Source organism: Sceloporus undulatus, chromosome 3 (assembly GCF_019175285.1).
Source record: "Sceloporus undulatus isolate JIND9_A2432 ecotype Alabama chromosome 3, SceUnd_v1.1, whole genome shotgun sequence".
Classification (NCBI taxonomy): Eukaryota; Metazoa; Chordata; class Lepidosauria; order Squamata; family Phrynosomatidae; genus Sceloporus; species Sceloporus undulatus.
Genome location: NC_056524.1, coordinates 129,990,135 through 130,015,632, shown reverse-complemented (window position 1 = coordinate 130,015,632; position 25,498 = coordinate 129,990,135). Strand labels below are relative to the sequence as shown.

General features: G+C 37.7%; 1 protein-coding gene across 1 annotated transcript in view; it reads right to left on the bottom strand.

Moving 5' to 3' along the window:
* Positions 1-5,848: 5,848 nt before the first annotated feature.
* Positions 5,849-25,498, bottom strand: part of KLHL1 (kelch like family member 1) — a 217,498-nt gene continuing 197,848 nt past the window's right edge. Inside the window, exons 10-12 of the mRNA XM_042458664.1 lie at positions 13,272-13,484; positions 9,222-9,393; positions 5,849-7,867 (exon numbers count right to left, since the gene is read on the bottom strand). Of these exons, the coding sequence (XP_042314598.1) occupies positions 7,808-7,867; positions 9,222-9,393; positions 13,272-13,484 (445 nt within the window). The 3' untranslated portion in view covers positions 5,849-7,807. The remainder of the gene's footprint in view (positions 7,868-9,221; positions 9,394-13,271; positions 13,485-25,498) is intronic.

The following is a 25,498-nucleotide window of genomic DNA, read 5'->3' as shown; positions in this document are numbered from 1 at the left end:
AAAGCTGATTCAGGTCACTTTTGAGGTATGCTGTTTAAATGATGCATGTGTCCTAAGAGTCTGGAAGCCATGCCAAAGCCATGCTCCAGTCCAAGAAACAGAAAATGAATAACTGGGCCTACCATCCTTATTCACCCTTGCATCATGATTTAATAAGACTACTGTAATTCAGCACTACATTCCAAACTTTCTTTGTTACTGCTTTCTGGAAATAGGCTGAAGATGACCAAGGCACATCTTTCCCAGGGGCATAGTTTATCATGTAAAAAGGCTTATTAGCCATAGCATTTCCAGTTTTTCCCTCATCACATTTTGAGAGCCTTTTATGCAGAAATTATCCCTTTTTGGTGGAGAATTCAGAAGAACCTAAATAGCCTTCTCATCTATCACCTAGAATTAAAGCTGAGTCTTTTTGCTTCAGAGAGCCACAGTAATTTGGGCAGCACCAGATATCACTAGGAAGTTGAGTTCCTCTTGAACTTCTGCTGAGACACTTACTCTTCAGAATCTGTCTGGTGGAGCAGATCATGCTGACAGTGCTAATATGCACCACATCATTGATTTCAGATACAACTTCAGAGAAACCTAATTTTAACAAATGATTTCTAGGGCTGAGAAAATAAAATGCTATGCTTAGCAACGATACCTTGTACCTCCCTATCCTCATTCTATTGCCCCTTCAGTACACTTCTATTGACAGATCAATCACAGCCTCATTTATCATAAATGCTACAGGTAGAGAACTCTCTATGCCTTTTAAGCCCAATTTGAAAAGACCCTCCATAGAAGGATACAATTGGACTCAGAGAGCAAGAAGAACAGAAAAAGAAAAAAGTGACAAGCAGCATTTTGCTTTTATCATGAGCAGAGTCTTCATGGAATTTCAGGCAAATGAAATAAGTATAAAAATTCTTGAAAAAATCATCCTGATTTCCTAACTTCTTCTTTAAGAAATGGCACACATTTTTACAAGGCATTTGTGACCAATTAAATTGTGGATTAACCCTTGAAAAAAAAATCTGAAGAACACAATGACTGTAATCACTTTGTTAATGTGGTCTGTGCCTGAAAATTCATTTCACCGTGGAGTCCCGTGTCTCCTAATGTACTCTATTTCATGACCTACACTGCCCACACAAACCTCCCTGTCCTTCATTTGAATTCCTTATTTTAATCGGATGGGCAATGCACTGAGTTGAATTGTTAATTGTTGTTTCATAAGCTACCACAGCTGTAACATGATGATAACTTTCTAATCACTTCTTATAAAATTTTAATAGATAATATAATTGCTGGCATTATTCCACAATAATTCTGATGTAAACAGGGATATGTGAGCAATAGACATGCATGACTGGCAGCAACTAGATTATGTAGCAATCCGCTCTTGACCTTTATGAGTTACAGTCAATTCCAAGTGGAACCTACACCTACAGGAAATGTCAGCTTTGCAAACAATGTTCAGTATCTTAGTTGAGATTTCAGAAGGGTCTGAAACGTTTTAGAGGTATCTTGAAAAATGCTGCATAAATTTTCTCCTATTACGAGAAGAAAATAAAGCACACTGTGAGGTTTCTTTATTTAGCTCTCATAAAATTCATTGGATATATGCCATGTGGGTCTTCCCAAAAATCTGTTCCAGAAGCAGAAGTAGAAACAGAAAGAAATCTTTCTGAGAGCTTTAGGAATTAAGAAATCCAGAATATCATCTGCCTCCAAAGACTTTAACTGCTAATGCTGAATGCTTTGGAATCCTGGTATCTATAGTTTTGTGAGATATTTAGCCTTTTCTGTCAGAGAGCTCTGATGCCAGAACTAACTGAGTAATTCTAGTCATATAATGGTTTGTAGAAGCAATTCATGAGGTCTGGTTTCAAGATTGATCTAGCTCTCCCATATTTCAGTTTCATAGTCCGACAGTGGGGATTTACATTGGTCTGAACTGGTCACATTCTTGTGCCATTCAAAGTCATTCATGGTGATCTGGCAAGCATCCCAGCAACAGCTCTCAACATGATCCTTGTATAGTTGGAGATGCTGGGGAGGCACATATGGAAGTGAGCCCTTATTCCTGGATGCATAGACTGAACTTAATGGAGTATGAATAGGAGCATGTCCAATTAGATCTTGCAAGTAAAGTTTCACTTGCAGTAACTGGGCATTTGTCATGGCAAATGACAGGACAGATGGGTTACCTCTTTCTTCCAAGGATTATGACATTTATCTCAGGAACCTGCACCATGTTTGTGTCACCTCTTGCATCAGTGGGCAAACTGAGGTCAGACAATTGCCCAGCTCTGTTTTGGGATGGAGGATGAGCATTTGAGTAGTCTTTGCTTTCTTGATCACCATTCTCAAGCCCTGAATGGCTTGAGGGGAAAATGTAGGATCATTCCTTGCCTGAGATGGGAATTGTCTTTGGAGAGTACTGCCTGGGGAGCTCACCTGGGATTGTCCATTTCCCTCCATGGGGATAAGCAATGATGAGTTGAGGTACTAGCATTCCCCATCCAGAGCCATGAAATCCAATCCCATGGGTTTGGCTTAATGGGCTTTCCCAAATATAGTGCCTGCAAGTCTCATTTCCTGCTGTGTTGTAGATTTCTTTTCATAATAAAATTGTAGACTTTTATCGCATCATACCTGAGTCCACCATTGTCTTTCAAGGTAAGAGGGCAACGACAGCCTGAAAAATAAAATAGTGGGTTAAATCTAAGCCTGTTCATCTCATACATTTCTAGCTGTCCCATTTTTTAAATGACCACAGGGTGAGAGTTAGTGCAGGTAGGAGTTATAGCTGTTATTTCTTCTTTTCCTGAGTTTGTTTACTTATGATTCATATTTGATTTTTCTCCCCAAATTGGGATGAAATTAGACTCGACAAGATTAAAAAGACAGAGGTAAGAAAAGCCGAAGTATAAATATTAAAACAAAACAATAATAAAATATGAAATGATTTAAAATTTAATTTGAGTCTAAAATAATCTAAAAGCATATCAATTAGAAGTACAGAACCCTCCCTGTTAAAAGCCCAGCAGCCAATTGCCAAAGGTCCATATGAACAAAAAGGTGTTTTCCTTAAAGTCACAATATATTTTGTATGTTGTTCCTTTAATCCACCTGGAAATCCTGCCTTTTAAAAAACAAAATGTGAATAAATAAGTCCTTTTTAAATATTCAGTGAAGCCTCAGATGCATTTCAAAGACCATTTCTCAAAGACATCCCTAAAAACACCCTTTCCTTGGCCTTGCCTATTGTGCCCTTGGCCTAACCAGAAAAAGAGGGGAAATATGGAGTGGTGGCAGTAAAAATACTGTAGGATTCCCTGAATATGATTAGCTATGTACTGATACTGGAAAATCTCTGAAGTCATAGGTAGATTGTACATATGAGAGATTTGATTGTAGGCTTTCAAGATCTTTACATTTAAATTGTAGGACTCTTGCTAGCTTTGGTTAAGGTATATAATTTTCCATGTTTCTGACCTAATTCTGCTGCTGCATTTACTGTGGCTGAGATGCCAGAAAACTTATTTAGTACCTCAAAACATTTCCCCTTTCAAATGCCTAATTTATTTCTGCCAGCCTATTTTTAGATTATCTTTTAAAAACTGGAAATTCTGTTTAAACCCCATCATTCCAGTTCATCACATACATTTACCTGCTATAAGAATATTATGTATGTATTTATTTAGTTGGAGTATTTTTAATCTCAGGCTCTCAGAGTGGCTTACAATTTTATTTATTTTTAATTAGACAGTTCCCTGCCTTCAGGCTTACAATCTAAAAGGTCACGACACAAAAGGAGAAGGGAATAGTAGTGGGGAAAGGATCAAGTTCATTGGTTCTTCTCTTCCTCTGGGGCCATGGCCATGATAGATGGGCTGGAGGGAGGGCTCTTTATCTCACTTTGGGCTAGGCTCAATGGAGCTGGCCTGCCTTTTTCTCCCTCTAAGTTGAGATGATGATGGATGGGCTGGAGAGAGGGTCCTTCATTTTACTTGGGCTAGGCCCAAGAATCAGGGTTTATGTATTACTTGAGCTTCTGTAAGTAACTGTGGTATTGTTCCTTTGGGATTCATGATGATTTCCCTTTTTTGCACATGCAAGAACATTAGGCCTTCTTGCATCTGTTGGCATATAATCTATATCATCCTGTCATGTGCATTTTATGCTGTTCTTATCAGTCATACCTAGCATGCTATACCAGGATCTTCTGACAGGGATCTCAGGATACCTAAGACAGCAACAAAGTTGTGCCAATACATCCTGTATTAATATTTGTCTTCTAGTCTAGTCATGTCAGATTCAAGAGTGAGTTCTGGAATCAAAAGAATATGAACTGATGTCAGTGACAGAACATGGGGGGGGGGAGGGAGGCGATGTCACAAAGAATAATAGTTTTGAATCCAACTCTGAGGCATATTAAAGGTGGAATTCCACAAACCTCTCACAAAACACAGTTTTCTTGCAAAATCTATAGTAAATTTGTAATTCTTCATTAATTTTCTTCTTGAAGGATGCAATGAGTAATTTTAACAATTTTCTTTTCACTGTAGGAAATCAGAAATTTGGCACTCATTCTGTAGAAATATTTCTGTTGTCACTGTGTGCCTTCAAGTAATTTCTGACTTATGCTGACCCTAAGACAAACCTGTCACAGGGTTTCCTTGGCAGAATTTGTCCAGAGGGGGCTTGCCTTTGCCATCCTCTGAGGCTGAGAGAGTGAAACTTGCCCAATGTCATACAGTGGATTTCCATGACTGAGTAGGCATTTGAACACTGGTCTCTAGTGTCCAAGTCCAAGATTCAAACCACTACACCACACTATTTTCTACACAAAACAGTCACGTGTGAATTTTGCACAGATATTTCCCAAACTTTATCATTTTATGTGGATGAAACATCATTTTCGGCACAGAAAATAATATTTCTACACAGAAAAGGCTATTTTCTGAGCAAAACATAATGTTCATGTTTTGCATAGATGTTTTGCATAGAACTGCCAATATTCTTATCAGTTCAGGCTTCTTGTCCTTGGGATTTCTTGAAACACCAACAAACATGCTTTTCTGATCATTTTTTGAATATTTTGATTAATATTATTTAAATTTAGTATTCAGTTGAAATTACCACTTTCAGCAGGCAGCTATCCCATGAGGAAGTTTTTCTGTCTTGTATAGATTAAGGGCAGTGCTCCCAAGTGGTTAGGAGACAGTGACCCATCATTTTTGTGATTCCTACCCATGTAGAGAGTGCATGAACATGAGTGTGTAGCACAGATCTTCAAAATTAATATATATTAGTTGGAATTGGAGAATGCAAGCACAAGTCTAATCCTCCCTCCATGGGCTTTCACTGAACCCCTGACAAAGCCTTTGCGTGATTTTATATTGTGTATTAAAGTGCTCTCTCCCCATGGTTGAGTTCTTTCTGTTCTCTTACTTATCTCTCAGGAATATTTTGTGTTTGAAACAATGACTAAGCAGAAATGAGAATATGTGATGGAATGAAATCCTAATGAGAAAATACAGTTCACAAAGAGCTGCAGTCTCAGGATTCTGTGACCTTCTAGATTTCTGCTGGAAGAGATGTTATTTTTACACAAAAAGAAGTGGTGCATAATCCATGTTTTAGTTTTCTAGCTTTATAAGACAGAGATATGTCCTGTTTGTTCATTATTAATTTATACCATTCAGACCTGGCATGAATCACAGAATTCATATCTTGCTATTCAATTCTTTATTTACCAATTGCACTTGACTGCAAAATAGAAAAGAGGAAGAAGTTAAGATCACTAGAGTCATTGGAACATAAATGCTTTATTTAGCTACCAAATAGATTTGAAGAGCAAAACCTCACACTTCAGTTTTTCTCATTGCCAAACTTGCTTAACAACAGAACTCACTAGCAGCATTCAAGAAGGCTTCACAGAAAGCTTTATTTCTGCTACAATTGAGGTGATTCATGAATTAACAGTTCTACTTACTCTAGTAAAACCAATTTTATTTTGGTGTTTTGACATGAGAGTTTAACCATGCTTATGACTTAACACAACCAACAGTGACATCTATGTAAAGTCCACAAAGTGATTTCTGTGGTTCATTCGTATGCATAGCAGATCTTTGGGGGAAAGAAAGATTCATATAATTTCAAATTTTGTTTCACACATGCAAAGCAGATGCTCTGCTATTGAGACATAGTATGCCAAAAACAGTTTGATGTGTTGTTCTGTTTTTGTTTGTTTTGTACACATTGGCCTATTATTCCATGGGTGCAAATTAGATAGTATACAGCAAACCTATGTAACAATCCTCCATTAAACAAAAAAGAAGGGAAAATGTGAAAAGCTGAAAATTTGATTTGAAGAATTTCAGGGAGGAGATACTTAATAAGTTCCTGGCATTTCTTCCCTCCCAAACACAACCCCCCCCCCTCCTCTCAGTATTTTTCCTTCCATGAAAAAAGTAGTACTATGCATTTTACCCCTTGTTGCAAGAGCAGCTTTTGAACAGGAAAATATCCACTGGATGAAAGTGTTCCTTTTTTCTCTCCTGCCCTTTTCTGCTCAAACCAGCATTTATGTGGCTGATACTCACCTTTTAAAAATTATTGATAGATTGTTATGCACTTCTGTTGTTTAAAGGCTAATTTGGCCCATATTTCCAATGACCTGAAGAAATAGTTTTTTTAATGATAAATAAAACCACATTGAACATAATTAGAACAACGATGGGATCTGAAAATACACATAAGCATTATAACATTTTTGTCTCTCTTACTGCATTTCTGTGTCGCAATGGTATATTGCCTTGGAATTGTTGCATGTTGCCTGTTACATGATGCAATGCAGTGAAAGCTGCCATTGCCCTGCCTTCCACAAACTTCCCACATGCAGGAGAAGCACAAAAGCTTGGAAAGAGACAAGAATTCACATGCTTGAACAAGAAGTCAAGGTGGATTTGTGAGGACACTCTCACAACTGCGGGTTTGGTGGATTTGTGAGAAAACTCTCCTTTGGATCTCCTTTCTTGTAGTGAAGCCATAACAGTCCAAAAAGGTCAGTCTTCCCTCTACATTCAGATCTTCCCCACTCAAAATACAAGATTACTGTAACCAGAAATGATGTATAATTATAGTGGGAGGGTATAGTCTGATATCAGATAAACAGTCATGATGCATTGGTCATCTTGAATCATTTCTGATGAACAGAAAAGGCTAAAGGTTGACAATGTTTCATAATTTTAGGAGGAAACTGAGGTTCCTGCCTATCTTGCACTGTCTGTGTAAATGGCAAAGCATGTAAACCATTTGTAGATAAGGCTTTGGAAGAGATAGAGGGAATAAACCAGTTATGTACATTTTCTTTTAATAAAACTATGGTTTAAAAAAGTGACTTAGTGTGCTATGATGATTCCAGAGTTAAAATATCTAGTGCTATGAAAACCATTTGTTAGATCGCTTCACTTTTTATGAAGAGTTGGTTGTGGATACTGATAGTTTGCTGTGCCTCCATTACACAGCCTGTAGAGCAGGACCTGAGCTTCCTCCTTTTGTGTTCATACATTGACTCCCACAGCAGATTGATTTTCTTGTTGTTGCTGTTCAGTCATTGAGCAGTGTCTAATAATTGGAAAAGGCATCAAATCCTCATTTTTTTTGTCTCCCCATTTTGAAACTACTTCAAGTTTGCGATCAACAGAGTGCTGAGTGTGTCTATCGATCCTTATGCTCAACAAAGTTTTCTTTCTTGTTTGTGTGACAGAAAAATCCACCCAGAAGTCAATAAAATCCAGTGCAGACAAAATCAAGGTTGCTTGATCACCACAACACAGGCGCCGGCTCTTCCAATATTTAGAGATGCCATCTGCAGGATAGAAACAAATGTTTTTGAATGTTTTTCAGGAGTGAATTATTTCTATCCAGGAGTGTATTATTGTTCAAACAATAAATATATTGTTACATGTTTCCTATTAATTGTGGATGGAAGCATGTGTCAAATTTAGGCAATGGGCTAAGATTTGAGTATTGGGTCTAGTTCAGAGATGGAGAAACTTTGGATATTCCATTGCTTCAGACATCAAATTTTAGAAGACCCAAACAGCTGGGCCAACATTAAAAGGTTAGGGACATTGAAGCCTAAAAAGCACTTCAGTTGTTGGTGGGACAGAGGGGCAGACTGTCCTGAAAATCATAAAACATCAGCAAAGTTTTGATTAGTGAACTGTCTTATGAACATTTTTAACTACAGCTAGCTTCCAGTCTACACAACATAAATTTCAGTAAGAGTTGCCTGAATGTTGTGATTTGAGGTCAATCTGTGTTTAAACTGTCCCAATACTCTTCTTTTTGAGGTATCAGTGAGTTATACAGTTGTTAATAATGGCTAAGTTCCCAATAACGCTGAAACCAGTTCCATGATCAAATGAAGAATTTAGACTCCCCCTTTCCTGTCTCAACATACATATCCCACAGTCTTTCCACGAAAGCCTCACGACATGTTGAATTTAAAACTGAGAACTTCAAAAACAGCTTGTGATAGAGAATGGAGATACCATCCTCCCCATTTAACTAAGTTTAAAGCCCTCCTGGTCCATTTTCAGAGTCTTCTAGAAAATATACTCTTACTGTACAAGTACATGAACAGGAATAAGCTCCATAACTGAAATAATATTCTATCAATACAGTGGCCAGGAGCCAATTAATTATTTGAAATGGATCATTTTGACTCCGTGAGAATTAGTGACCCTTTTGCTGTTTTCACTACATTGTATTAAAAAAATAGCCAGAGTCCTGGGAAAACATCAGGGGTAGGGTTTTATGGTTAAGGGAACCTTGGGAGGAAAGCTATTGTAGTGGAAACTGGACATTTCAGCTGGGGGGGGGGGAAAGGCTCATTTTACCATAAGTCCTTAAAAAAACCTGATGCCTTTTCAAGCTGAAGTATTGGAAGTTTCAAATCAAGAACAAAATAATAAAAAAAGACTTCAGCAAGAGATGAGACAAATACACATAGTGTTATATGGATAACAAAAAACATCCATCATTTTAGTGTACCTATTTTGTTACCTAGGAAACAATATTGACTGCGTTGGATAAAGTCTTACAATAGTTGCAGGATTTTTTTAAAAACCCAGTTATAATTGCATTGTTGTGGGGATCTTGGCTACTCACCACCCAACCCTTTGTGAAATATACAGAAAGATTGAAACCATAGATACCTGTGTCCATTCATTAGTTTGAGGGTCATATGACTCCATGGTGTTCAAGTACGTCTGACCATCATAACCCCCTACTGCATACAATTTATCACCAAGGATGCAAACACCAACAGCATCACGAGGCATACTCAATGGTGCTACCATTGTCCAAGTATCAGTTTTGGGGTCATACCTGTACAAAAAAAGAAGAAGACAACTCTCCAACATTAAAAGCAATTATGTTCCATTAATTCAATAGATTTGTTGTGAATGACTTTCCAAATTCAGCCTCTTTAGTAAGAAGTGGCAATGCCACACCCCAATAGCCAATACACTGAAGATCAAAGTAGATGATATATCCATTACCTCCCACCCTCAGCAGACATACACCAAGGAGGAAACGTGTATGTCAGAACATGTAGTTTTGCTCACCTACACTGCTTTTATTGGCCTGCCTTCTTATTGGTTATTGGATAGTAACCGTGGCTTAATTTGCTGAGGTATGTATCTCTGGAGAAATTTCATTGTGTAGGAGATGTGTTTTAGAAATACACACTCTCCTTGTATTCTAGTTTGACCATGAGATATTTATGTATTTTAATTCAAGTAATTCACTGAAACACTTTTACCACTAGCCTATCACTATTTTATGGGATACATCTTAAGCTGCAACCACCACTACTAACTCACTAATTATATCTTTCCCTTGCCACCTAATAGAGAAAGGTTCCTTCCGCAGCTACATTATCAATTATGTTGAGTGAAGCTGGCATCCAGCTGGTTCCCTGTTAATTATAAAAGAATCTCTTTCTCTCTGTGTGTAGATGTACAAGATGTCAAGACTGTCTTGAATGAAGAGTACAAGAGTTTGTGCGCTATAGTGTCAGTTAGTGCTACATGAAAATAAGACTTGCTGCAGAAATCAATGGTTGTACTGTGGGATGGGCAGTGGCACAGAAGATAGGTGCTAACTTTCTGCCTCAAAACTCCTCCATGGTCTGTCACTGGTGTGCCACTTTTGGTCACCATTTTAGATCAATGTTCAGTTGAAATTGGAATGGTAGTTTCAAGGGGACTGGACATGGACTTTGGCAATCACAACAACCTAATTCAGGGGTAGCATGCAGCCCATGAACTGAACGTTCTCCAGTGGTGTTCAGTTCCTCAGAATAAATAACTGTGGATCCAACCCTGTATGTTGTTATAGTGAATTCTGCAAATAGATTCTGGTGATGAGGAAACTTCTTTCATTTCTGAATCCTGGACTGAAACCTAGTTAATCTACACAATACAGTGCTCAAGAGATTGCTCTCCTGCACATGCCTATTGTATGGCTACCCCTGCTGTATGGCCCAAACAGATTTTCAGTCAATATAAACTCCCTTTGGTAGACATCTCTTAAGTATGGAAAGAAAATTATGAAAGTATTTTAAAAAGTATGAAAATATTATGTTGAAACAAAGTACCTTCACATTTTTCAAACAACATGTAAAGGGAACTTGTAGTACTCTTGAGAGTAACTGGAAGAGAGAAGGTGGTGGTATGAGCTTTGATACACTTGAGCATATACTCAAGTCTACAGAAGTTCAGACTTATCAGCTTCTTTCTTTCAGTTTGCTGCATTCACACTGCAGAAATAATCCATTTTGTCACCACTTTAATTGCCAAAACTGACTGCTATAGAATTCTGGGAATTGTAGTTGTGTGAGACATTTAACTTTCTCGGTCAGACATTTAACTTTCTCTGGTGCCACAACACACCTCAGTTCCCAAAATTCCAGAGAATGGACAGTTAAAGTGGTGTGAAACAGTATTATTTCGGCAATGTGGATGCAACTTTAAGGCTGGAGCAGACTGGTCTGAAAAGCTGGCTTCCATGCATCTTGGGGGGCATAGCATTTGGATGCCACATGTCCCATGATGCCCAGAAGCTGGCCAGCATGATCATATGAGGTCAGCTTAAAGCCACTCTAAGGACATGGTGTTTAGAGGTCGCATGCTGCCAGAGTGCATGGAAGCCGGCCCAAATAGGAGTGGCCCTTAGTCTTAAGCGTGCTACAAGATCTCTTTTCATACTGATTTTCAAACTAACATGGCTATATCTTTGAATCTCTCCAACAAGATAAAGATGCACATTTCAGAGATACCCTAGTATTCTTAGCATACATGAAACACTAATTATCAAAATTATCATCTACTTTCAGAAAATAAATTACGAAGATATAATTTGGATTTCATTTTATGATGTAATTACTACCTAAAGCGTTTTTCTCATTTCATTATTAATTTTGGATTGGATGTTTGACATTTTTAATCCTCAGCCTTGTAATAAAACTGTCAATATTTTACAAATATTAATCCAAATCTCAAATGAATATTAATGTGAAGTTATTTTGCTAGACATCTATAGCAATTACTTCACTATATATATGACGATAAGTGTTATGAGGGCTTTTAAGAAATGAAAAACTCCAAAGCCTTTCCCCCTTGCCTTCAGCCCAGCAGTTCAAAATTGATTTCTTATTGTATTCAGGAACTTTATAGTATCTCCTGTTTCACCCTGGGGCACATCAAGTTATTACAAAGATGAAGCGTACTGCCATTTTCTTAGCAGAAGAAATAACACTACAAAATGAAGGCAACATTTCAACTACTATACTCATTTCTTTTCCATCCTGTTTTGGGAAGTTCTAAGTATTCTACTAGTCCCTTGATATTTGTTTATTAAAAATGATTTTTTTTAAAAAAAAAGGTTATTTTTATTTAGACAGTGTTTTTCTTTTTTGTGTTTTTGCAGGCATTCACCTTGGCTCTGTCAGCTGAAAGACAGTCTCAACACAATTACAGTTTAGAGTACTAGGGCATGTGAAAATAAAGCATTTGCTAATGGTAATTGTACAATGCCCATTAGCCACAGACTTAACAATGAACTTGAAGCCAATTTTCTTTTTTAGCCTTTAGTTGAGGGGCAAATAAAAATTATACCCTAACTCCTACTCCTAGACATATAAATATTGGTTAAGTTTCTTCTCAAAGGTAGGAATGAGTAATTTCAGTAAATTTGTTTCCGCTGTGGGAAAGTATTTGAAAAATATGCAGTTTTCCAAGGCCATTTTCAACTCGGGAGTTATTCTGTACAAAATTTGCACATGGTTGTTTTGCACAGAAAACAGAATTTTCCATATGGAAAATAATATTTCAAGGCTGCAAGATTGCTTCCTGAACAGAAAATGCTGTTTTTGGCACAGAAAATAACCTTTAAGTACATCACCCACGTGTAAATTTTATGCAGAATCAACCCCCAATTATAGCATTTTCTATAAAGAAAATAGCATTTTCCATGAAGGATTAATATTGTGCATTGGAATATTATTTTCCATGCAGAAAATGTTGTTTCCTGTGTAGAAATCCTGTTTTCTGTGCAAAGCAACTACATCCAAATTTTGTGCAGAATAAGTCCTGGACTGCAAAGATTGTCTTCAGTCCAGAGATCTTCTTGTCAGGGATTATCAGCATCCCAAAACATGTTTTTGACCATTTTCAGAATATGTTTGGCTATTATTTTTGTCCCTACCCCTATCCCAGGCTTCATTTTGCTTTTGCACACCACCCACTATTGCTATTTAGTGACTAATGGAGAGTAAGTGCTGTGGAGAAAGTCTTGGAGAATGCTTTCATCATTTGGATTCTAGATATAAGAAAATTGGCTGATGCTGAGACAGCATAGGACAGGAAGGTTTTGTGAGGATTGGGATTTCTGCAAGCAAGGTATTGACCTCCTCCCTTTGCAAACAAACAAACAAACAAAAGCCACAAATCAATGTTATGTTGGCATATGCCACTCATGCGATTCTGTTTAATGACTTCACAGAATGTAGGAAAGTCATTTATTAAAAATGTAGAAGGCAGACACAATATGAATAAGAAAATTAATAGAACATATGGCTTTTGTTCTTATTTTCCCAAAGTAAACAACAAATAAATATGTCCCCCAAGAAAAGTCATATTTATGGATATATATTATAGCTTCCACTTAGAAATGTCATATGTAAACACATACAGGATGGATACCTTTCAACATAATCCAGCAACCTGGAGCAATGATTAGAAGCAGGGGCATCGTGCCCTCCAACTGCATAGAGGAAACCATCACAGGTAGCCACGCCAACTCCTCCTCTTCTCTTACACATTGGAGCACACATGTTCCATTTGTTTGTGTGGGGATCATAATACTCCATTGAACTCAAACAAGAACTGCCATCTCGACCGCCAACAGAGTATAACCTAAAATAAATCATATACATTTCTAAGAATAACAGGAAATAATGGAAACCAAATTGTGTATGAAGACTTAGATGTACAATCAGATGGGAATTCTCACAAGTGGACCTTCCTTCTATTCCTCTGTTTTCTTCTTCTTCTCATCTTCTATTCTTGCTCCTTACAAATGGGGATCATTCAAAATGGAGAGGAAAAGAGGAATCTGGAAACCTGTTTCCTAATACAAAAGAGATTTCTTTCAAACTTGAAAACTAATGATATAGCACACAATAGGGAGAATCGTGGGAGGTGGACAAAGACATATACATCTATTCACTCTTCCCTAATCTTCTCATAGACTATACTACCCGATAAAAGACAAATTAGAGTTATGCTATAATATATACTATAAAAAAATTAAAATCAGCAACTCATGCCATATAGTTTTAACAAATGGGTGGGTGGTTGAAATCATCATTTTTTAAATTCTAGAATAGGGAAGAAAAGAATATTTGAAAAGATTTGAAAAATGAGTGAAAAACATGAGAGAAGAAATCCTGAGGAGAAAAGTCCTGGAGTAAAGAAAATCTTTGCAGTTTAGGACTTATTCTGCACAAAATTTGCATTTTATCCACAGAATACAACATTTCACAGAATCATAGAATCCCCACAGAAAACAACATTTATGCATTCTGTACAGAAAAAGCTTTCCCCTACACATAAAATGCTGCAATTGAGGACATGCCACTCAAAATTTGCACGTGTTTGATTTGTATTGAAAACAGCATTTCAGCATGAAAATAACTTTTCCATGCATAAATATTGTTTTATGTGCATACAATGCTGTTTCCACCCCATAAAATGATCTTTCGTCTACAAAGCAAAATGTGTGAGTTTTGTGCTGAACAAGTCCCAAATTGTGCATAGGTTTTGAAAACTGTGTAGTTTTTCTTGCAGTGGGTAGAAAATGGCTAAAACTATTATTTGCTTCCTTCATGAAGAAATCACCCTCAGGAACTCATGAAGTTACCATACAGACTTTCATGACTCCACAAGTTCTACATTTTCCTTATACATCCTAGAGATACCAACTAATGCCTCAGAAACAGAATACCTGGAACACAAGCCTTGGATATCACCCCCAAGGAATTTCCTTGGCCATGGAGTAAAAAAGATTGTACATTCACCCATTGTGAGAGGGTATCAGCACCAAAGGACATAGGGAGACCCGTGTTAATAAAGTATATTAATAAGGGTGAAAGAAACATCAATTTATTCAGGAGTCAGAGGATGTCTCAGAATGACTACACCTTCTGGCTCCTAACACAGAACTTGTGTTCTTGTTTTCTTATCTCCACTGCATATAACCTTAGCTACATTTTTTACTCTTCTTTTGGCTTCAGCTGACAACTGGAGTGCTTTTCGAGGTTTGACATTGTATTGCATCAATTTCTTTTTACTTCTCAGACCTGCAAATTGGCAAGAAAGAACCAACCCGGAAAAACATAGTCCTGGCCTAGATGAAGGTGACTGACTGAATTATTAGTGTTCCACGGCAGCAACAAAAGCATCTGTAAAAACAAGGAGCACATCTGCATGCAACTCACTTCTTGTTCACCTGACCGAGGACAGAAAACTAGCCAGCAGGCTTTGTTACTCATGACTGAATGTGTGGCTTTGAATTATTCTTATGGCTTCCAATATCCTGCTAATAGGCTGACATCACACCACTCACTAGAATGACAGGCATAGAAGTGGAATACAAACACCTACAAAGCCATTTCTGATAAGTGATGCACAAATCATTCATACACTAAAAGTGTATATATCTAACATAATTGTTGTGTCCGTTGGGGGTAATGTTATACATGCTCATCTAATTTCTATAAACTTTGGGAAATGCTCAAGCTGCTAGGCAGTTCCCTCTTGTGTTGAAATTGTGGCCTTTTGTCTTCATAAGGAACAACACCCAGAGAATAAATTCAACATTACAGATGAAGGACAGGGGCTGAGTGCCAGTTATTTGCTTTAGGGCATCTAATGAATTTGTGGAAGGGAAATCAAGTCCTGATCCACCACTGAATCCCTTGGGCCTCAATTCTATACACATCACCTGTCAGTTCTATTGAACTCATTTTTGGGTATACATGTACGGGATTGCACTGTAAATCACTTATACTATACCAGATCTCACTTTAATTGGTCAATGAAGGAAATTAGTATTCATTATATCTACCCTGTGACATACTTTGTGACAGGGTACTGGAGGATTACATGTCATTCACAAAAAAAGCAAGCAAGCAAGAAAAGAAATCACTTACATCTACTTAGTACTGCAGTGATAAAATTACCCAGTAACTAAAATTCTAATTCCATTTGGAAACTAACTCCCAGGTAAATAAAACATAATTGGTTCCTTCCTACATCAGCGAACATGCAGAAATTATCCTGACTGCATTCTAACTATATTGACAGAAGAAATACATTTCTTATAAGAAATCTCTCACAGTTTGTTGCCTATTGTCCAGTGCCTAGAAAATAGTAGAAGTTATAGAAATGTGGACTGTTTAAAAGTCCAAGCACTGAGCAATTTGGGATGCAAAGCTTCATAACAGTAGAAGACTGACACACTTGGAAGCTTTTATTGTCCAATGCACTTCATGAATTCTGAGCTAGTTAAATGCACGTGTAACATTTCATTGTTAATTAAGCTGTACTCTCTACCATTGTATTGCACCTCCTGCTGCTGTAACTACTGAAACTGCTAAAACAATATTTTCTGGTTGTATGATAGGCTAACATACATTCCAGTTTTATTTCCACATACAGAAGATAACTGAAATCAAGAAACCTGAAAGAGATACCTAACAGTATTTGTTGTTGTTGTGTGCCTTCAAGTCATTACCAACTTATGGCGACCCTATCATGGGGTTTTCTTGGTAGGTTTTTTCAGAGGGGGATTTGCCATTGCCATTCTCTGAGGCTGAGAGCATGTGACTTGCCCAAGGTAATCCAGTGGCCAAGCTGGGAATCATACACTGATCTCCAGAGTCATAGTCCAATACCCAAACCACTGCCATGCCAGTGTATTGACTGATAAGTTAATTTACAAATCATAGAACCACAAGACAGCTAAAATAATTATCATATTAAAAATTCCCTTCACACCAAAACTATTTCTTCACACAATCTAAGAGCTCTAGAATAATAAATGAGTGCAGCATCTCAGACTTCTTGTTGGATGCTTTAGAGCTCTTCTAAATATTGCTGATTTATGAGGGTGATGACTGGAAATTACATGCACTGCTCTTGAAATGATGCTTTCAAAAGTGCCAAGCATATTTAGCAGTGGGAATCTAGACACCATTATTTCGAAGTCATTCCTAATATATTCAGAGGGGCTTCCTCCCAAGTAATAGTGTTTGTAGTCAGAGGAAACATGAGATCTGAAGACAGCCCAAAATCAATATTTTTGGAGATTATTCAACTAGTTGAATGGGCCCCTCTCTTTCTAATGTTCATTTAGTAGAAATGTCTTCTCGTTTCACAATCAATCATTATAAGAGTTGTACAATAAACACTGAAACAAGGAAAACTATAGAATTCTTCTTCAAAAGCTGAACGGGGGAATCACTCCATTAATAAGCTGAGAATTACTTGCCAAGCAGCATGTTAAAACAGATTCTTTCCTTACACCATGGTGGTAGGCATGCTTGTTTATACTTGTTTTTGTAAGCAAATATATCATCTGTCTATTCCATTTCAGAAGAGATCATTAGCTACCTCAAGGCATTTCAGGGATTTTATTCTCTGGCAGACCAGTCATTTTGGATACAATTGTCATCCTCTTTGTTCTTTGAGAAAACACTGAGCACATCATTTTCTATTGAGAACCTTTTTAAAAAGATTTTCAATGGAAGGATTTCTTTTTCATCTCCCCTCTGAAAAGTGAGGCATACAGGTGATGTACTTAAGAGTATAAGAAAGGCCTTGCTGGATCACACCAAAGGAGTATCTACTCTTCCACTGTGCTTTCACAACCTATTGGCCTTAGGCTGCTCAGAAGCAGAACATGATTTGTTTTGAATTGTATCTCCATTGAGTTTCCAAGATATAAGACATTCAAATGTTGTTTACCAGTGTTATCTTCTGCTCCTCAGTGCTAAAAAGAGTCTCCCTGGTCCAAAACACACTGCAGAAATTATCCAGTTTAAGACTACTTTAACTGCCCTGGTTCAATGACAGGGAATTCTAGGAACTGCAGTATTGGAAGACATTTAGCCTTGTTTGTCAGAGAGCTTTAGTAACACAATAAATTACAATTCCCAGGATTCTCTTGACCTGAGTCAGGGCAGTTAAAGCAGTCTCAAACTGGATTATTTCTGCAGTGTAATTTGGACCTCTGCCTCTGTCTATAAGAGATCCTTCATTAATGTCACTTCCCATGACTGGTGTTGCCCAGAGGTCTCCCTTCCAGAGTTCTGTCATCACCACTGGAACCATAAATTCTCTTACACTGATGTGCTGTTAGTCCCTGAAGAGGATGGACATACATGGGGAGACAAACATGGGCAATCTTGGGTGACCCAACTAGGAGTCTAGAGTCTGATGTTATTGCTCTCAGTTCCCATGACACTCTCAAATCTCCTCACTGTATTAAGGTGTAAATCCAAGAAGGAGAAGTTAAAATGACTAAATTGAGGCTATTGAACTTGGGACATAACATGGGAAAACAGAACTAACTGGAAAACACAAACATTCTGGAGAAAGTTGAAGGCATACGGAAAAGAGGAAGACTGCAATATAGATGGATTGACTCAACAAAGGAACCACAGTTTTGAGTTTGCAAGACCTGTGAAGGGTGGTTAATAAAATATCTTGGAGGTTTTATCATCCACAGAATCATCATAAACTGAAATCAATTTGATGGTGCATAGCAACAACCACAACAAGCACAATACAGTTGTACTGTCACTCCATGTTCCCTAACTGTTATTTAGAGGCATGCTGCCTCTGACACTAAAGACAATACACTGCCTTCATGACTAGTAGCTATTAATAGCCTTATCTTCCATTAATATGTCTAATTCAATTTTAAATGTTCTTTGTTACACACTGTAGTAGGGAACACACTAAGTTAATTTTGTAGTATGTGAATAAGTGTTCCCTTTCATCTGACTTAATTAGAAGACCCCAGGTTCCCAACACTGTACAAAGTACAGTATAACATACACAAAAGCAGCTAGTAAGCTTTTAAAATGTGGTTTAATAGGGGTATATCTGGTTTTGGTGCCAAATGGGATGGACACTATCCAGTTTGTTTGCACCGAAGTGAGGTTTGGGCCATGCATTATCTAGTCATCCCACTGAGAGGCTGGACGAAGACTGTTTTATTTGGCCCATGAAGACAGGGCCTCAAGGTCCAAAATGTTAGGAAAGTGCACCTTTCAAGGGCCATGCTCCTCAAGATTCAGTGTTGGTGATATCTAAAGAGTATGATGGAAACATGAACCTGTATGTGTCAAAAGCAAGTTCCTTTCAGGCTTTGCTCCAGGTAAGTTGAGAGAAGATTTTAGAATAAGATAACCTTCCAGTTAACCTACAAAAGCTCTCACTCATTGTGAGGATGTAAGGCTTTATTTAATATTTTCTTTCTCATACCCCAATCCAAAATAACATTGGAGAAAAATCCATTCATTCATTTAGAGTTCCAGTGACTCTTTTACTGCCTCTGTAGATAGCTTGCTTAGCAGGTTTCAGCTCCACTCAGAATCTGCTCATTCAGAAAGAAGATATGATGTGAAGACTATACTGAGCACACACTGAGCCTTTCAGGATCTGCACTCTAGGTTTAGGCATTTATGAGAAAAGATGTTAAAGATCAAGCTCACCCACTGAATTATGAATGAGCCCTGATGATTCAGTTAGAAGTAAATGTCACCAGAGGTTTTTATCATATGATGAATTGAAGGCAGAAAAGCAAAACCCCTGCAATCGGTCATAAAGCAGCAGAGAATGGTGTGTGTTTTAAAACACAAACAATAACTTGCTTTCTTAGGCTAAACACTATTTTTATACTGAAAAAAACCACACATGTATTTCCATTTATGCAACTGTGTAGATAAAAAATATTAGTACTTCAAGACTGACCAATCTCTTCCTTCCCCCCCCCCAAAAAAATTAACAAATGAACAACATATTCAACTTACAGAAAACCAGGCCTTAATTAATTAATACCCTGCCTTTGTCCCAGCATGGTATTCAAAGTGGCATACAGTATTTTAATAGTACAATAAATTTAAAAATCTGTCACTGCAAAAATTAAAACACAATGACACGTAATACAGTTTGCCCTCCTTATCCACAGATTTTTTAATCCACGGATTCATGCATCCACAGCTTGAAAATATTCCAAAAAATGTATAAATTCCAAATAGCAAACCTTGATTTTCCATTTTATCTAAGGGACACCATTTTGCTGTTCCATTGTATTTAATGGGACTTGAGCATCCACACATTTTGTTATCCATGAGGGCTCCTGGAACCAAACCCCAGCAGATAAAAAGGACCCACTGTATTACTTCAGAATGCAGATGGTGGTGATGGATTGACATTTTAAATGATCCTACTGTTGGAGAGGGCGGGGGGGGGGGAACCCTGCAAGTTGTTTTTAAAAAGTGTATTCCAGGCACAAAGCCAAACAAAATGTATTCCCTTGGTTTTCTAGTTGCAACTGAGGCAGAAACAACTATATCCACAATGTAGATGTTTTTCATTGTTCTTAGGTTGTAGTGTTAACATTGTATCACTTTTCAGTGCTACAGTTCTTAATTTATTTCACACCTAGATTACAATTAAATAAAGATTGCTGAAGATACTAGTCTATGCTTTCTTATGTGTTATCTGTCCATGTCATACACATGTTTGCTACAGTGGGGGTTCTGTGGTGATTTCACCACTTTTGCTATGAAACTGTGGGGTATATTTCACCCTATCTAGAGAACAGTTATACATGTAACAAGGTATATTCATCTGTGACATATAGTTGCCGGTTCTCAGGATACTAGATGAAGTCTCTGGAAATTACTATGGTACTCCAGCCTCACATTTTTGTTATCAAAGGTTTATTCTTCTAAACTAACTATTAATATAAATTAATAGATAAAATGTAAGTTAAAGTAAGCATATTCTGAGACTGCATCTGTACTGCAGAAATAACCCAGGTTGACACCACTTTAACTGCCATGGCTCAACACTCTGTCACATAACATCTCTTGAGGCCTTTAAAAAAGCCATCAAGACGGATCTCTTCCAGTGCACATTCCCAGACATGGACCCTCTCCACTGTCCCACAACTATGCCTTCTTTGACTCTCCCTTAAACCATCTCATTGTAATGGGGATTAAATTTTATTGTAATTTTTATTGTGATTTTAATAACTGATATTTATGCTGTTGGATTTTAAATTGTGGATTAGGGATTGTGTTATTATTTTACTATGTTTTATTTTTATTGTAACCCGCACCGATCCTCTGGGAAGAGGCGGGCTATAAATAATAATAATAATAATAATAATAATAATAATAATGTTAAAGTGGTGTCAAACTGGATGTTGAACAGTGTGGATGCAGTCTAAATTGAATTTAATTACTTTAGGGTGACATTATTTAGGAAAAGAGTATATAACTGGTGTACAGCTCTATGAGCACACTATAATTATTATGTATTTATTAGTAGCATTAGCTAGTCTGCTAGTAGGTCCTGACCAACTACTTCTTGTATATAACATTTGTTTAGGAGGTAGTATAGAAAAAAAGATAGTATAGGATGTAGTATAGAAAAGGGATGTGGTGGCTTAATAAGGGATGTGGTGGCTTAGTAGTTAAGACAGCAGCTCTGATAATTGGAAGATCAGAAAGTTGGCAGTTTGAGTCCTGAGTGCTGCATGATGGGGTGAGCTCCTGTCACTAGTCCCAGCTTTTGCCAACTTAGCAGTTCGAAAGCATGCAAATGCAAGTAGATAGATAGGTACCACTTAAATGGGAATGTAACAGCATTCGGTGCAGTCATGATGGCCACATGACCACTAAAGCAGTCCTCGGACAACGCTGGTTTTTCGACTTAGAAATAGAGATGAACAATGTCCTCTACAGTTGGTTACAACTAGACATTCATGTCAAGGAACTACCTTTACGTAACCTTTATAGAAAATCCACACACGCCCTCTCTCACGCACAGAGTTATGCAACCGTCTGATAGCACAAGGTTATGCTCTGTGAGTTCAACATAGCTTCCCTCTTGTCTTGGACTATGGTTCAGAATTCTCAGAGAATGGAAAACTCCTGACCTGACAACCCAAATGCATATGAAGAACTGGAAAAGATATATCAATGTATATCACTGACAAAGAGAAGCTTCTTTAGGAAATAAACATATCTCTCCCCCCCCACCACCACACACACAAATACACACATACAGCTATGCTACTTAGCCTGAGATTCGTAATACCTGCATGCTTTTGTGTCATTTTGGTTAATCTTTAAAATAAAATAAAATAAAAATTAGGTCCAGAAAAAGATACTATGTGCTCTGCTAAAGTGGAGTTTCATCATTCTTAAGTGCCAGAAAATGTTTTGAGAAAGCCCCAGTCCCCAAACACCTTTTAGTTCAGTTTAGTTTCAGGAATTTTTGTGAAGTAAAAGCAGTGAGATCTTTAGTGTTGGGGGGGGGAGAGGGGGACACAGACTTTCTAAGAAGCTTTTAAAAGAAATGTGACAATGAGGCAGCAGGAAGAGAACTGAAATAGTGGGAGAAGTGAGAAACAGCAAGGGGGAATACAATGATGTAATAGAAGGAAAGTCCTCACTTTATGTGTGTGCATATATATTAACTGTGTAGTTATTAGCCTACACAGTAGAAGGGAACCAAAAAGGTTGGAAAGATGATTTCTTAAGGGTATAATATGATAAATGATAAAGGGAAGAAAATGGCATGCAGCCAAAATGTGCATCTCGTCAGTTCATGGCAGGAACATCTGCCCATACCTGCCCCTGCACATTTAAAAGCAATTTCTGTTCTTTTCCTCCCAAGCAGCAAATTCCTTTTATAGAGCAACCACACAAATAGAATCGTGTTCTGACCCTTGTGAAAGGTTAATGTGACTGCCACAGGTTACAGAGTGAAGGAATTGAGCATCTGCTGACTTTAAAAGGAAAGCTTCCTTTAGTTTACCAGGTGCAGGATTTCACAACAATAGCATAATAGCCATTTGCTACTTCTGTATCATTAACAGATATTCCAAAAATGGCTAAAATTGTACAGACAATACTATGATGGTGTATTATTTATATACCACCTCAAGATCTTGTGCATGTACTATCCATTCTCTGTCTACATACTACCCAAGACATTCTTTATGATGTTCGCCAACTTTTCATACACTATGAGTGCATAAATCTTTCAAACAATAACAAAAAAGGAGAGACCATACTATTATATGCAGCTTTGGATCAAGGAGGGTAACAATGTTTTGTTTCTAAGTACTGACTAACTTTGTGCTAAAGAGGGAATATATAGAGTGGATGCTTTGCTGACCTTGAAACTTGGAAGTTTTGTCTCAGAATGAATTTCAACAGGGATAAATGTAAGGTACTTACTTAGGCAGAAAAAAAATGCAATGCATAGATACAGGATAGGGGACATCTGGATTGACATCAGTACATGTGAAAGCCATTTAGGAGTCCTAGTAGACCACATGTTGAACATGAGTCAACAGTGTGTTGCAACAGCTAAAAAGGCCAATGCAATTCTAGGCTACATCAATAGAAGTATAGTGTCTATATCAAGGGAAGTAATAGTGCCCCTCTACTCTGCTTTAGTCAGACCTCACCTGGACTACTGTGTCCAGTTCTGGACACCAAAATTAAAAAAGAATGGTGATAAGCGGGAGCGTGTTCAGAGGAGGATGACCAAAATGGTGAAGAGTCAGGAAACCATGACCTACAGAAAGAGACTTAGGGAGCTGGGTACATTTAGTCTGGAGAGGTTAAGAGGTGATATGATACTCCTGTTTAAATATTTGAAGGGATGTCATATTGTGGAGGAAGCAAGCTTGTTTTCTGCTGCTCCAGAGTACACAGCCTGGAACAATGGATGCAAGCTATAGGAAAAGAGATGCCACCCCAACATTAGGAGGAACTTCCTGACAGTAAGGGCTGTTTGACATTGGAACATTCTCCCTCGGAGTGTAGTGGAGTCTCCTTCCTTCGAAGTCTTTAAACAGAGGCTGGATGGCCATCTGTCAGAGGTGCTTTGATTGTGATTTCCTGCATGGCTGGAGGGTTGGATTGGATGGCCCTTGTGATCTATTCCATTTCTATGATTCTAAGATTCTATTAGTCTAAGTCTTTAAATCTGCATTACCATTGAAAACAATGGTAGCATAATGTTTACCAAACTACACTGGGACTTGGAAGAACCCACTTCTAGTATCTACTGTCTTACAATGCTCACAGGATTATTTTGGGGCAGTCTCTCTCTCAACCTGACCTACCTCACAGGGATATTTGTACACTCATAAAATCTGACTGGAAGAAGATAAGACATAAATGCATTTCATAAATAAATTAACAGTTTTCTTAAACAAAATGCAGTGGCAACTTCAGTCCTAGATCATGCCTATTTCCCCCATTTTGGGCAGAGATTCCAATACAAAGCAGCCAGTGTGTGAGCATCCATGAATTCAGCACCAAAGATATTAAAGCTCTGCATACATCCAGAGCAAATAATGTACAAAGCTTGAAGGTGAACCATCCCCTCTGTGTATGGGAAAAGGGCATGCCCATTTACTTGGGCAGTAATCAATACCTACCCCTCATATTTCATAAAACACTAACTGCCTCTAGGGCTATAAAATACTTGAAAGCATATCTTTGAGATGAAATGGATCAATAAAGGGCAGAGTTTTTTTCTTTAGTGATTCTGAAGGACAGGGAACTGAGGAGATCTCCTGCAAAATGTACCATACCTGTGGCTTTCAAACCTTCACCCAGTAGGAAACCGGTCTGCTTCATATGGTCAAGAAGCTAGAAGCTATTTATGCTCAAAATTTCTATCATCAATGCTTCATTCAAACAAGATAAAGGTGAGCTCTTTTACTTTCAAAAGCACATATGCAAAATTAGGTAAAAATGGAATGGAAAAAGAATCCATTCTATTGGGAGTCTCAAAAACCATAGATCATTTTTAAAGCACCATAATAGGAAGATTTAGTAAAGTAATAATGTGCATCGCTTTGATATAAGCAGAACTTTTAATAATTAAATCTCTCTGAAAAAAATGTATCCCCTTCACTTTATTCTGGGTTTTATGGCCTTTCCTACAGCCTTATTTGCTCTACTGAAAAAAAGATCAGGTGAGTAAATACACTGTGAAAGTGGAGTGATTTCAGAACACTTTCCCCCTTAAATGTCAATGTTTCACTGAAGAGCAAATTATTTAAAAGCAGGTGTCTTCTGTATTTCCACTTCATTGTAGCTCCATTTTGAACAGCCTTTTACCTCTTAAGATGCTTAGTGGGCACCTCCCTTTCAAAAACATACAAACCAGCAATAGCACTATATGGAGAAGTCAACATATGGGAAGTTCACTCGCGTTACACAGTGAGTGAGATATAAAAAGACACAATACTTTTGTAGGTTTTTCAGTGCTGAAGCATCAGGACTTTCCACCCATCTGAGGTTAGCTGCTATCCTTAGAATAGCTGGAAGTTGGAGAATAGGGCAGAGTTAAATTTTATAGTAATAATGACATGTTATGAACTAACACCGTTGCAATTTGAATTATCTGGTGGTTGCTTGGCTTTGGAGTGGCAATTAAAACCTCTTGGCTTTATAAAAGATGCATCCCTGTTGGAGATAAAAATCACTGTAACTGATATGATTCAACACAGGCACCTGAATTTTTGGATTCTTCTTGGGTGGGTGTATTTGGAGACCTTGAGAGTTCCAAATAACTAAATATGTGTAATTAATTCCATT